Source organism: Hippocampus bargibanti, linkage group LG14 (assembly GCF_051943395.1).
Source record: "Hippocampus bargibanti isolate YZ-2025 linkage group LG14, ASM5194339v1, whole genome shotgun sequence".
NCBI lineage: Eukaryota > Metazoa > Chordata > Actinopteri > Syngnathiformes > Syngnathidae > Hippocampus > Hippocampus bargibanti.
Window position 1 is genome coordinate 9,933,796 of NC_142747.1, and position 14,569 is coordinate 9,948,364.

At 42.8% G+C, this 14,569-nt stretch overlaps 1 protein-coding gene across 2 annotated transcripts in view; it reads left to right on the plus strand.

Moving 5' to 3' along the window:
• limk1a (LIM domain kinase 1a) overlaps positions 1–14,569 on the plus strand; it is a 34,751-nt gene that overhangs the window by 4,107 nt on the left and 16,075 nt on the right. The window contains exons 2-4 of one of the 2 annotated variants that reach the window (XM_089014260.1): positions 2,954–3,010; positions 3,787–3,886; positions 14,135–14,273. In XM_089014260.1, the coding sequence (XP_088870386.1) occupies positions 2,954–3,010; positions 3,787–3,886; positions 14,135–14,273 (296 nt within the window). Of the gene's footprint in view, positions 1–2,953; positions 3,011–3,786; positions 3,887–7,331; positions 7,504–14,134; positions 14,274–14,569 lie in introns of those variants that run through there. The other variant, XM_089014261.1, reaches the window with a different exon arrangement.

A 14,569-nucleotide genomic window follows, 5' to 3' on the forward strand; every position in this document is an offset into this window, starting at 1 on the left:
CACCCTACCCACCAGGACTGTGTGGTGTTTTTCCAACAACAAACCATAATCCCGACATAAAAGTCCTCCTGAAGGAAAAGAAAAGTGATTTTGTGTCGGGCAACAGAGAGGAACTGAAGGCCGTGCAGATCCAACTGAGGAGGAAGATCAGAGAGGGGAAGAAGGCCTACAGGATGAAAATGGAGGAGCAGCTGCAAGCCAGCAATTTCGCTGGTGTCTGGAAGGGCCTGAAAAACATCTCAGGCCACAAAAGCCCAGTGACATTCAATGAAAAAGACAAGGACTGGGCAGATGAACTCAACCGCTTTTTCAATCGGTTTGACAAGACGCCTGCCGCCCCCGGCCCACCGTCAACTTCACCTGTAGCTGCACCTGCACCAACTCTCACTGTGGCCTTACCCTCCCTGCCCCCTCTCATGACCAGCTTCCTGCAACCAACAATACAATACAAATCCTCACCCAATAAACTCCCAACTGTTGCCACACCCTCAGCCGCCACTCTGCCTCCTGGTTCCTGCCTGTCTGTCACAACTGCGCAGGTGAGGAACCAACTGAAGAGGATGCAGGTGAGGAAGGCAGCAGGTCCGGATGACATCAGTTCCCGACTCCTCAAGACCTGCTCCGACCAGCTGTGTGTCATTGTCCAGCACTTGTTCAACCTGAGCCTGAAGCTGGGCAGAGTTCCACAGCTGTGGAAAATGTCATGCCTGGTCCCAGTGCCCAAGATTGCCAACCCAAAGGAGCTCAACAGCTACAGACCGGTGACGCTGACGTCTCACCTGATGAAAACGCTGGAGAGACTCGTCCTCGCCCACCTGCGACCGCTGGCAAGCTCATCGCTGGTCCCGCTACAGTTTGCCTACTAGCCCAGCATCGGTGTGGAGGATGCCATCATCTAACTCCTCCATACGGCGTTGCTGCACCTGGAGAATGCTGGGAGCACGGTGAGGATCACGTTCTTCGATTTCTCCAGTGCCTTCAACACCATCCAGCCAAATCTACTGGGGGACAAGCTGCAGCATGCCGGAGTCGACCATCACCTCACATCCTGGATTACAGATCACCTCACAAACAGGCCACAGTACGTGAGGGTAAAGAACTGTGAGTCGGACAGGCTTCTCTGCAGCACCGGAGCGCCGCAGGGGACAGTCCTGGCTCCATTCCTGTTCACCCTCTACACCTCGGACTTTAACTACAACACCCCAACGTCCACCTTCAGAAGTTCTCTGATGACTCAGCTATTGTCGGCCTCATTACAGAGGGAGACGGGACAGGGAACTGACAAAGGACTTTGTGGACTGGTGCCAGCCGAATCACCTCCAGATCAACACCGGGAAAACCAAGGAGCTGGTGGTGGACTTCTGCAGGAAACAATCCTCACCTGCACCATTGAACATCCAGGGTTCGGACATTGAGAGAGTGACCTCCTACAAGTACCTGGATGTTACCCTCAACAATAAACTGGACTGGACTACAAACATGGATGCCCTAATCCAAAAGGGCCAGAGTCGCCTCTTCCTACTCAGGAAACAGGTCTTTTGGAGTTCAGGGGTCACTCCTAAAGACTTTCTATGACTCTGTGGTGGCTACAGCCATCCACTATGGCATTGTCTGCTGGTCAGGCAGCATCACCACCCGGGACAGGAAAAGACTGGAGCGCCTTGTCAAGAGGGCCAGTTCTGTCCTGGGCTGCTCGCTGGACTCTGGAGGAGGTGGGCAACAGACGGACGCTAGCTAAACTAAAAGCTATAATGGACAGCCCCTCCCACCCCCTCCTGCCCACCCTGACAGCACTGGGTAGCTCCTTTAGCCAGAGACTATTACACCCGCGCTGCAAGAAGGAGTGGTACCGCCGCTCATTCCTACCGACTGCTTTCAGGCTTCGCAATTCTCAATGATCACATGTGAAGAAAAAACCAAAAAAACTGGACACTTGTATATATGGGTTGATGCAATATATCAATATGCCTTTCTTGAAAATTTTACTTGCACTATGTACAGTTTTTTTATGAAACGGTTTTGCACATTTACATTTGTACAGTATACAGTTGACATTTTTATTTTGTTATGCTTAGAATATCTTGTTTTCTATCCTTTCTTCCCCCCCCCCCACCCCATCCCTTTTCAATTGCTGCTGTGGACTGCAAATTTCCCCATTGTGGGACGAATAAAGGTTTTCTGTTTCTGATTTTGAAAACAGAGCCGGAAAGACTGATTGTATCAATTGTTTGGGGCGTTGAGCAAAAAAAGTGATTGATGCTCAAAGATTCTGATTTTTGAAAGTCATTGGAAACCCTCACAGCTTGTTAGTGCAAAATGATCATGAACTCATTTACTGCCAGACGTGCAAAAATGTGTCCACTCCAGTGGCAGGGTTTTTGTCATTGTCACTGGAATTCCAGGACCCACAGAATATTGAATTTTAGGACTAGAAAAGCATTCAATGCTGCGCAAGAAACCTTAGACTCTGTTCTTTTATTAGAAAAAAAATGTTAATTCCTAAATTATATGGGTCTGGAGTTATATGAGCTTGAAAAGAGGGCCGCTGTCCAAAATACAATACAATGCAATACATACATATTGATCTAGATAGCGCTTTAACAACATCTGAAGCGGTAACAAAGTGCTGACAAAGAAAAAAGGGAAATGCTGCCCCCTTGTGCAATGGAAAAAAACATTGCCAGAAGCCATGGCGAGCGCTTTATTCGCACCCAAACAAGAAAAAACTAAACCCGAACAAATTTGGGAATGGCACTTTACGTCATATTTTCAATTCCCGAATAAATTCATGAATGGCAGTGAATGAGTTAAGGATGGGGGTGATGTGATCATGGGTGTGGGTAATAATAATAATAATAATAATAATAATAATAATAATACATTTAATTTCTAAGTACCTTTCAAAACTCTCAAGGACACCTTACAGTCACGTGTTGTTGTTTTTTTTGTGCAGGTGAGCAGCGGCAGCCATTCCCGCCAGCGTTCATTCTACGCGGAAGTAACACAGCAGGTAAGTAGACGGGCGAAAGCATTTTGGATGTACTGGAGTTGATTGAGGAGTTTGGAGGTTGTACTGTAAAGAATGTTGTTGAGTAGTCAAGGCGGGAGGTGATGAAGGGGCGGATAAGGGTTTGAGTGACGTTGAAAAAAAAGTGAATGGCGTAGACGAGAATTTTTTTTTGAGGTGGAAGAATGCGGTTCTGGTGATTTCGGTGATGCGTTGCTCAAAAGAGAGGCGATTATCACAAAGTAGTTCTTCAGGGTCAAGAGTGAACGACTTTTAAATGACAGGATCCCAATGGATGTTACAACTTCGTGTTTGCTTTGAACATTTGGCTTGTAGCAGATGTGCACATTTCACCATGATGTCCCTGATCCACTGGTGAAAAGGATGCTTTGATTCTCTCCTCTTTCATCTAGAACTGCTTCATGCAACAAAGAGGGTGCAGAAAGTGCTTACGATTGACTGCTGTCTTTTTTTGTCATTTTATTTATTTTATTGTTTTGACTTGAAGATGGCACCGCGACCGTGGCTGCCTTTACATCAGCTCCTGTATTTTGTTTTTCTACTTCTTCCTTTCCTCTTACTTTCATCGCTTTACTGCTGTGAAATGTAAATTTCTCCACTACAAGACTAATAAAGGTTAATCAAATCCAATTTGCTTCGATTGATAAGAGAAGAAAGATATGAATCCGAATGCTGTTTATCTTTGTGGTTTTTTGCAATGTGGTCTGACCGCAAAGTGTCGGACTCATTACACTTCTACTGTTTCAATCTGGTTGCAGCTGGAGGACGTTTGCCCATGTGTGCGGGATGCACACAAAGGATCAACGATGAGCAGTATCTTCAGGCTCTCGACAATGACTGGCACGCCGTCTGCTTCAGGTATACTGCATGTACCGTATTAAGCTCTGCAGTTCATTCGGGTGTGGCGCATACTCAATGTTGATATTGCTAAGTGCACTATAGCAGTGACTCACAAAAGTCTCGCTAATGGTATGTGGATTCTTGAGTGCACAGGTGCCTAAGCCTGTTCCTCAAAGGTAGATTTTCTTTCCAGCTCTCACCGGTGCAACACACCATATTGAAATGATCAGCTCATCAGCAAGCTCAGCAGGGGCTGCATAAATATACTAATGATTTGAATCGGGTGTGTTGGAGTAGACCGACATGGAAAACATGCAGTATAGTGGCCATTGAGGATCACAGTTTGACATCTGAGCTTGAGTGGTACCTGAAAGAATTACTGCCCTGACACAGTTCAATTGTGTTTAACTTTCATATATTTGTGTTTCATCGTTAAATAAGTTTCATATTAAAGTAATTGCTGTTGTTTTTCTAAATTGAAGCGTCATTCAAACTGCGCATTGTGTAACATAGTTGTAATGTTTTTTCTAAAACGTTTTAAAACGACAGCAATATCCCATTTCAATTTCTTGCATTTTCTTGCATATGTGTGTTGAACACGACAGATTTATTATTTTGATAAGACAAATGGGATGATGCATTTATCGAAAGCACTTTAGGACTTCTCTGCCACTCACATTGGGAGCTAATGGCCACTCCGGCAAAGTGCCCAAGATTGCTCACAATAAGACATTTTGAGACTCTGATAGTGGTGGATGGTGTCGAAAACGTGTACAGTACATGCTGAGCACACGTGCGCGGGCGGGCGGTGTTGAGCGAGTGTGTCACTTGATGTGTCAGCTAGTCACGCTTTCTGAACCATGAAATATAAACTTAGAAAAATACAGTGATACCTCAGCTCACGACTTAATTGGTTCCCAGAAAGTGTGTGTAAGGCGCAGAGTTCGTCTACCGAACATTTATTTCTCATGAGAAACCATTAAAAATCAAAATAATCCGTTCCCAGGTCCCCATAAAACATAATTTTCTACGAAATAAGGCCAGAATAGAAAAATGCATCAATTATGAAGGCCCTGATTTATGAGTTTAATTCATCCTATAGCTAAGCTCATAAGTCAATTTACTCGTATATCACATCAGTGAGCCATTTCAGATTCTGACAACCATCACACTATTTTTATGGATTATTTTTTTACTGTAGTGCTATTAGAATTGCTTTTCCTGGAACACCATCACTGCAAAGTCTCATTGATTCCTTCTGTAGTACACTGATTGAAATATGTGCACCACTGGAGGTAAAGCTTTCCACTCCAACAACTAACTGCAACCAAAACAAATCAAAACCATGACATAAATACGGAGGGGATAGTCACAATGTGAGCTCAGTTCACATTCAATAAAAGAAACTGAAGTCCAATGTGCCTCCCACACTACTTTCCCTTCTCCTTTCACACCGAGTTCAACTGAGACGCTCAGCAAATTGACTCTCGCTTTGTGGAAAACTCAGCGCTCAGTACGTCACACAAGTGATTTCCATCGCCGTGGTGGTCTGAATGGGTAATATGAGGAGGGTATCTGGACATGTGGCTGCAAATCTTTTGTGCTTTTGTAAGTGTGTGTGTGTCTTCACAATGATTCTCATTAATGATTCTCATTAATGGTGCACCGCTTTGTGTCCCTTGACAGCAGGCTTATGTCACCTATTCAGCTCTTAGTGCTGTCAGCTCCTTGACAATCATTTGCGGTGTCTTGTATCACTCACAGGCATCCATCCACTCTGCTGTGTTAAATATCAACAAATGAGTTAATTTGACAAGAATGTCATTAATTTGGTGTTTTTAAGTGTTTAGATGCCAATTTACACGTTATTTATTTTTTCGTTATTTATTTAGTTATTTCAAATTCAGGAATGGCACTCTAGGTCCTATTTTCAATATGCAAATACAGTAAAGTCTCGTTATATCGATATCGGATATATCGATAGTCCCGGTTATATCGATACTATTTCTATGCACGCACGGAGAAAATTACATGCAAACAGGGTCGGATATATCGATAGTCCCGGTTATATCGATATTTTTTCGGACTCCCTTGAATATCGATATAACGAGACTTTACTGTACTTTTGCTTTATTGATTGTTGCTGTGCCACTGACCGTTTTGTGTTTGGGAGCCTTTTACTGAGCGAGTTGCTTGTTCTGTAGCCGCAAGGGGACATAAGTCTTCTTGTGCCGGTCCCAAGCCCGGATAAATACAGAGGGTTGTGTCAGGAAGGGCATCCGACGTAAAAGCTTGGCCAAAACAAACATGCAAATTAAACCTCTGAAGATGGAGGACACTGATTTGCTGTGGCGACTCCTTCAAGGGAAAAGCCGAAAGGAAAAGAAGAAGATTTAGTTATTTAGGTATTTATTTATCTAGATAGCTAACTACCGAGCTATCAAGCTATCTATATTTATTGATTTATTTATTTAATCAGAGAAGGAATGACTCGTGGTGGCATCTTTGTTGACTGGTTAACATCTCACCCTATCAGTGCAAATGTGCAGGGTTTGATTCCGGCCTTGGCATTCCGGTGTGGCGTTAGCATGTTCTCCCCGTCCCTGCATGGGTTTTTTCCCGGGAGGTCTCTCAAAAACATTTTTTTCTTTTCGAAATAAGTTTAGGAGATAAGTTAAATGGACTAAATTAAAAATGTATTTAGTGTCGTCAGTACATTGTTTTACCACCAGAGGGCACACTGCCACTGCCCATTTGAAACAGAGGAGGCAAATAAGCACAGGAGCATACTACTGTACAAACCTTAGAAACAAATTAGGCATTCATGTCTCTTTAGGGCCAGAAATGTTTGAAATAAACTACAAACAAACTCGGGTTGGAGACCATATGCTCCATGTTGCAGCGATGCTGCATTAAAATTCATCAGCGTCCGGCAGGAGTAATGCTAACTTGCCACTCGGGACTTTTAACGGTCACCCCAAAGGACTGCAAAAGCTTGTGCTTGGCACTTTTCTCCTTTCCCACGTGGTTACAGACTGCAGAGGGGGATGCAATGTGTTTCTTCTAGAACACAAAAGCTTTGAAGCTGGCGCATTTCTGTCCATCAGAAAATGTCTAAAAATTATGTTACTGTGGTAACGGTGAGTATCGCCTCAGCAAATGAGAGCAGAAATGGCTGCAGTGACTCAGCTGCTTCAGCAGGCAAACCAACTCTGCCTGGCAACGCAAGCTGTGGTACATGAACACAAAGTGAGTGATGAAACCGCTTAAGTGGCCGGTGCGCTGAGCACTTTCGTGCACTCTCGGCTTCTGTCAGTATTAGCTGTGAAAAAGCGAATGTCACTAAACTGATGTCACAGAGTCAATTGCCTTCCCAAAGGACAAACCAACAACAGGAAGTAGTTGAGGCCAAAAAGGCAGCTGCACTGTGAGAGGAAACAAAGGAAGGGAGAAGTGGACTAGAGAGTCACCGATGACAGTCACTGTAGAGCTGAGAGGGTTGTCACGCTCTGCGAGTTCAGCATCAACGCAGAAGACATGAGTGTGGCTTTTAAATGTCAAAACAACACGTTGAGTTCTGTGGGAGAAATGTCAGTCAAGACTCAGCACAGCAAGAGACAGCTTCGGCACACCAAGTAAGTTGAATGGCTGAAGTGATGCGCTAGATCGAATGTTCACATTTGACGAGCTGTGAAGTGTACACTGATGAGATCTGTTTACTTATGTCCCTTTTTCACTTGATTCAATCGGTAATGTGTGCTTCAGAGTGTAAAATAAATTGCTCTCTGCCACTGAAGAAGTGTGGCTTTCTTTCAGATGGATGAAACGTGTCATTGTGAAGAGCAATTCAATTCCTAAATTTGTACTTGACTTGTAACCACGTCCAACTTTTGCCTGGATGCAAATATACAAGTGGTTATTGACTTACTCTTGTCAATCACAAGTACGTATCAGAGCTCATTTTAATTGTAATAATTTTACAATATTTAATAATTAGTTAAGTCAGAGAGCCTGGAGGTTTTTTTTCCTAAACAATCTCCATGACGAAAATATCACCATGTTATGTGCCTGTTGCCGTTGAGTAAAGTAGCATAAGTAAGCTGTGGTAATATTTGTCATTTTTCTCACAGTAAATATAATATATCAAAGTTATATTGTCAAAGATGCTAATATGCATGACATACAGCACAAAGGAAATTACTGTGCTCTCGGACTCAGCGTGCAAGGCCCTTATAATGACTTTGACAACATAATAAACACGAAAACATGCTTGAAAGTACATTTCTATTATGTTGTCTGTCTATATGTGTTGCTGCACCATTTGCTTTCAAATAGCCGTTGCCAATGGGGGTACACACAGTGATACATATAAGCATGCTCACGCGGACTGGAAACATTGAACTGTGAACCAGATTCAAGTCTTTCAAGTCTGCTGGACACGGAAAGAAATGCACGTTTTAACGTGATTGGCAATACAAACCAATACCATACATCTCTATTGATATTGATATAGTGATTTCACGACAGCTGCAGCCGTAACAAAGCGCTTTACCATAACAACTAAATAAATAAATAACACATCTGGTCATAATACACAACATGAGTAAAAAAATAAGGTCATATAACACAACATAACATAAGACACAGACAGATAACCACTATTTCTGCATAAACCTTGTTGGTTGAAGCAGTCTTTCATATACTCCACCTTCCGGATGTGAATATGATAGTCAGGTATTTGTTTTATTTTCTCCAAAGTACAAACGGGTTTTTAGGTTATTTGCAACAGTTTCTTCCAAGCTTGTTTGTAGTTGACCAGCATTTATTGTAAATATTGTACCGCAACAATACAATGAATAGTATGTCGGATTTTTTTTATTCTGCCAATGACAAGTAATGTATGGCAGTGTTTTTTTTTTATAGATATTGATGACTAGACACTCCTCTGCCTGACCAACAATCAGTTTCCAGGGCTCTCTGTTATTCTGTTATTGTTCCCCAGCCAGTGAAACTAGTGAAAAGTTCCCTGATTGAGCCGGCGGCTTAACGCTCACAAAGCAAATCGCTGCCATCCACAGTCTTTACTCACAGGCTCCCCCTGACTCCTGTTTACCAGATGAATAGTCACCCCAAAGCATTTTGTTCGTTTCCCATGGTGAAAACATAGCACTGCCTTTTTTCCTCTACTTGGTGTGAATTCTTCAAAGCGAGTCAATGTTCAACCGTGAACACATATTTTCCCTTGATAAGGTCACAGTTGGCCTTTAACCCTATCGGCAAAGGGATATCCTGGTTTAGTGCTCCCTCGCAGAGAGAATGTAGAAGGTCAAAATGGTGCGCTCATGTCTGTTCTCAGACACAAGAGTGACATCATTGCTGTGTCATTCCTGGTTACCATGGAGAGAGAGAAAGGCAAAAAGATGTGGTTCAAAAAGAGGAACGGTGTATTGGGACCCATCTATAGACTTGTGAGAGCTGAGCGACATTAAAACCTCAATCCATTGGGTAAAATGATGTCTGTCTTTGTTAAGAAATCCTGCTGGTATTTTCCTTCATGCAAATGTGAACGTTTTGGCCGTCACCCCCCCGATTTGCATGATCCGATGGGCGGGAACAAAGATGTCTTCCCCAGGCGGTGTGTGTGTGTGTGTGTGTGTGTGTGTGTGTGTGTGTGTGTGTGTGTGTGTGTGTGTGTGTGTGTGTGTGTGTGTATTTGTCTGGAAGATTTTAGCTTGAGGATAAAAAACAGTCACTCAATAGTAAACTCTTCACCGCAGAGACATTTGACTTCATCGCCATCAGTCGGATACTTTGTAAAAGCCCCGATAATGTTCTGTTGTCTTGTTTTCGCTTTTTGTCCTTGACATATCGATCAGGTCTCAGCAGCATTCCTGCATGCCTTGCAGATCGAGGTGATGGACGTCCCTGTGAGCTTTATGGATGATGGAAGCTTTAAGTAATCATTCATGAGAAGCTACATCCCCGTGTGTGTGTGGTTGGTTGGTTGTGTGTGACTTTGTGAGGCATTCTTTCCCAACCTTTATTTTGCCTAGGTACAGCTTGGATTAGAAAAAAATGTCTCCATGCTGGAATACACGTTCGTGGTGAACCTTTCATTCCTCCCTGGTGCTTTCTACTATTTTTGTGACTGCTTTATTTCCTGTAAAGGATAGTTTTCCATGTTAAACGCTTTGTTACAGCTTGAACTGTTGTTAAAGCGCTATATAAATCAACATGTATTATATTGTGTTGTTCTCTTCCTACCACCACACATCACTGGCATCGAAAAATGAACGAAGAAACATTTGTCGTGAATAATTTTGCTGTATGTATTGTATGCTGAATGTATTGCTCTGTCTGACACTTCCGTTAAAGGACAACCGACGTCACTTTTTTGTTTTTTAACTGACACCAGAAAAACGTTTTATAGCATCTAAAATACCCAAATCACGCAGTATGATATTTTTAGTCAAATGCAAAACACCAACCAAAATGACTTAAAGTGTCCAAAATCTGCAAAAAATTGAGCTGCGAATTGGGCATTTTCAGAAAGTCCCGCCCCCAGTTCGTGACGTCACGCCAAGACGTCTTGCATTGCTGCAGAATCAAAACAATGGCTTCAGATTCGGAGAATATGCTTTCTTCATCCAGTTATGAATATGATTCAAATAGTTCTGAAGAGGAAAGCATACATGTTTGCAATCGATTAAAGAATTTATTCCGTGCCATTATGAGGCAACATTGGGGGAAAATCTCTCACCCAAAAAAAGAGGCACAAAATGGCAACCTCCTGTGGCCACCTCCATTTCCACAGGCTGATAAATTCCTTATATGGCGCTTGGTCGCCCTCTTCTGGCCTTCTGGCGGCTTTTGGGTGCAACACGAGGTCCCCAGACCAACCAAGTACAGCAAAATACTTTGACGTGATGGAAGGGCCGCTACAATGCATGTTTTTTACGGTAAAGGGCGGTCCTTTAGTGACGTCACGTACGGACTCGTCACCAACTCAAAAACAAGACTTCCTGAATATTCAGCGCGTGTCTTAAAACATAAAATATAGCTATATGCGGTGGAATCTTTGTAAAATACGCTCAGTAGAAGTCATTTGAAGCCATTTTACAAATTATGGACACAACTTGTCCGGAGACGTCGGTTGTCCTTTAATTCCATTGAGGATTTCAGGAGGAGGGAGGCGATAGTTTTAGATTTACAGATTTGACTTCTCCATTCCTATCCCCATTTGCTTGTGCTTTTTTTCGGGCCCCTGGGTGTCTCAAATGTGTTCCGATTCATTTTTCTCTGGGAATTAATTACAATTTATGATACTCCTTTGTCTGTCACGAGTCATGAGTTAGAAAAAAAAATCACCACATATATGACACATTCAGTATATGTGTCGGTATTGCACATGCCGAAAATCAAGATTCACTAGGTATTTCATGTTGATAATCCTCTTATGGTCTGTAAAACTACAATATTCAGTCACGCAAAAAAAGTAAGCTTTTTGGGATGCCTGCATAAATTACCGCAACAATGACTCACCGCCAACTTGTGAAATACTGTATTTGATCACATAATGGATTGAGATTCATATCTTGAGGGCATCAAATTCTGGTTACGATTCCATCCCCTAAAATACTTAATTCTGCCACTCCCAGTATTTTGTATGAAAAACCAATACAATCACAGCTGTGAACCAACTCGGTGTGCATTTGTCTCAGCACAGGTTTGTAAGTGCAAGTGTATGTGTCTCAAGGGAAGTTATTGAAGGGTGCATAGCAAGGGCATTAACAAAGCTGCTGTCTGGATGCTGCGGACATCTTAAAAGCCTTGACCCACTTCCAAGTCTCCTCCCACCCAAGCATGCTGCATACCGAAGCAATTCTCTCAAATGCACCGCCAAGCATTGCATGCAGATGCTCAAGAGAGAGAGAGGTTGTGCCTGTGATGAATAAATTGTGTCTCCGGGCACTGCAAAGTGAAACCAATGGATGACCTTCGCCAAAGTCAAAGCAGGAAAATTGCTACACCTGCAAATGTTATCTACACCTGTACTGCTGTACACATGAGGAACCAAGATGAGGAATGCCAGCAAACTGAGGATTTTGTGTTCAAAAATGGGGATCGGGTGTTCAGATGGACGGTTGATAGGAAAAAAGTGGGAGGCGGGGGGCCGGGACACTCACTTAGTCACATCTGGTAGACACACAGATTAAGACAGATTACATTTTTTTCCACACGTACCCATTAGTGTATCATACACAATGAGGATTAGCACACTTTTGGGGAGAGTAAATACTCTAATCCATAGGTGTCAAATTCAAGGCCCGGGGTGCAAATTTAGCCCACAACATAATTTTATTCGGTCCGCCAAAGCAAATCAAACTTATAAAATTCCATGATGCTTCCAAAAGTCCGAACCAAAATTTCTAATTGTCATATGTAAACCACAATAACGGTCATTATTCTTTAATTCTGATTTTAAAATTCATTATTCATTTTTTGTGCATTCTGTATGTAATATGTGGAGGAGATGAAACATTCTAATTAATGGATGAGAAGGTTTCTTCAGCCGTCATCTGTACAAAAGTGAAGGTTTCGGACGTTTCGCCTCCTATCCAAGAGGCTTCGTCAGCGAACTAAAGTCTGACTGGTCGTATCGGCCCCATTTATATATCCCTAATGTTCAGACATGGTGGCGCCGGACACCGCTATGATAGGTCCCTACTCTCAGGTTGGGGGGGCAGAGGACCCCTCCCTGTGGCCCCACTGATTGTTCCTACATTCCTGAGGGACCACAGTGGGGCCACAGGGAGGGGTCCTCTGCCCCCCCCCAACCTGAGAGTAGGGACCTATCATAGCGGTGTCCGGCGCCACCATGTCTGGACATTAGGGATATATAAATGGGGCCGATACGACCAGTCAGACTTTAGTTCGCTGACGAAGACTCTTGGATAGGAGGCGAAACGTCCGAAACCTTCACTTTTGTACAGATGACGGCTGAAGAAACCTTCTCATCGATGGACCACTCCTGTACGACTGAGAGCTTACACAGACGTATTCTAATTAATGGTTTCCCAAATTCATAACGGCCCTCGAGAGGAAACCATCAATGCAATGTGGCCCGCAGCAAAAAATGAGTTTGACATGCTGCTCTAATTTGAGAGTGTTTGAAGGCAACTTCATCCCACGTATTTTAAATACATCAAAACCTATTAAAATGTTCAAACTTGTTGTCACATTTCAGTTTGCGACTAACGGGTGGCAGTGTAGGTCCCCGCTGCTGGTATTTTTAATCAGTATCAGTTAAAAGGACTCCCGGCACGATCTTTCATTGTTTGTTTCACTCTGTCAGGTTTGTTTCGTCTTGTCATGTTTTCCGCATGGTTTTGTTTGCTACTTTGGACCTTTCAGTTCTGAAGACTTTGTTGTATGAGATTTTGTTCCTGCCGACTTTATTTAATGCAATTTGTCAAATACACTGCTCCTCCCCCCCTGCCTGCATTTTTGGGGGTCCACTACCACCACCACCTTGCAAATCATGACAGTTGTGGGCAAACAGAATGAGCATTAATCAGGAATGCTCAACTCGTTCATTGTGGCCAACTGGTATATTCTGAAAATCTTGGTAAGCAAATTGTTGGCATTCAGCAACCCAGTAGGGTAAAATTTAAATCACAAATTAATGGACAACTCAGATTATTTTTGGCTAGATTTTTTTTGTTGTGCAAATCGCTTTCTGGCATCAACATAACGTTGCAACAGTCTGGCGCAGGAGTAGTTATGATGTTGTAGATGACAGCATTGCCTTTGTCTTTGAAAAATGGTCACACAAACACAAAAACAGACACACAAGGGCACAAAGGCCCAGTCATAGCTGCATGTTGCTTTTTTGTGATCTCATATGTCTCGTCCTGCCTGCCTCATTAGTGGTGGTTGTGATAGACTTTACCAAAGGTGCTCATTATCACCACCGGGACCAACTTTTGGGTTTGATTCCGATGTTGAAAAGTGATGCAGTGAGGCAAGTTTTCAGTCCGATAATTGTTAAGATAGAAACATATGGTCATTCTGTCATCTGAATGTTTGTATTCGAGAACGTAAGTAACCAATTCTTTGTTTAAATAAACAGAGTGGGCATCTTTGTTTTTTAATACAATGTTTTGAGAGGGCGCCGCATATCACATAAAAACCAAAATGAGAAAGAACACTCATTAATGATGCCACAAAGGTTAATGTGTTCTTTTTTTGTATTTCCCCCGTTAGATGCTGTGAGTGCAGCAGCTCGCTGTCCCACTGGTACTATGAAAAAGATGGACGCCTCTACTGCAAAAATGACTATTGGGCCAAGTTCGGGGAGCTGTGCCATGGCTGCAATGACCTTATCACCACTGGCCTCATTATGGTAAGAGGATTTGACCGCTAACACTCTTCTTTCCTCGACTATGGAGCCTTGGCTTGAGCACTTTTATTTTTTGGAGCTGTCCTTTTTTTATTTCCATGTGCGAAAGTGACTTTGGTGAATAAAACCTTTTGATTGTTTGCAATATGGGAAGTTCCAATTGTCAGCCGTGGAAGTCAAGATAAAAAGCCTAAATATGAGGATTACATTCTACAAAGTATTATCGATCTCCTCTCTTGAATCCGATCAAAATAGTTGACGTTCCATGTCACTTAGTATAGAGCACTAACATTTAGAGA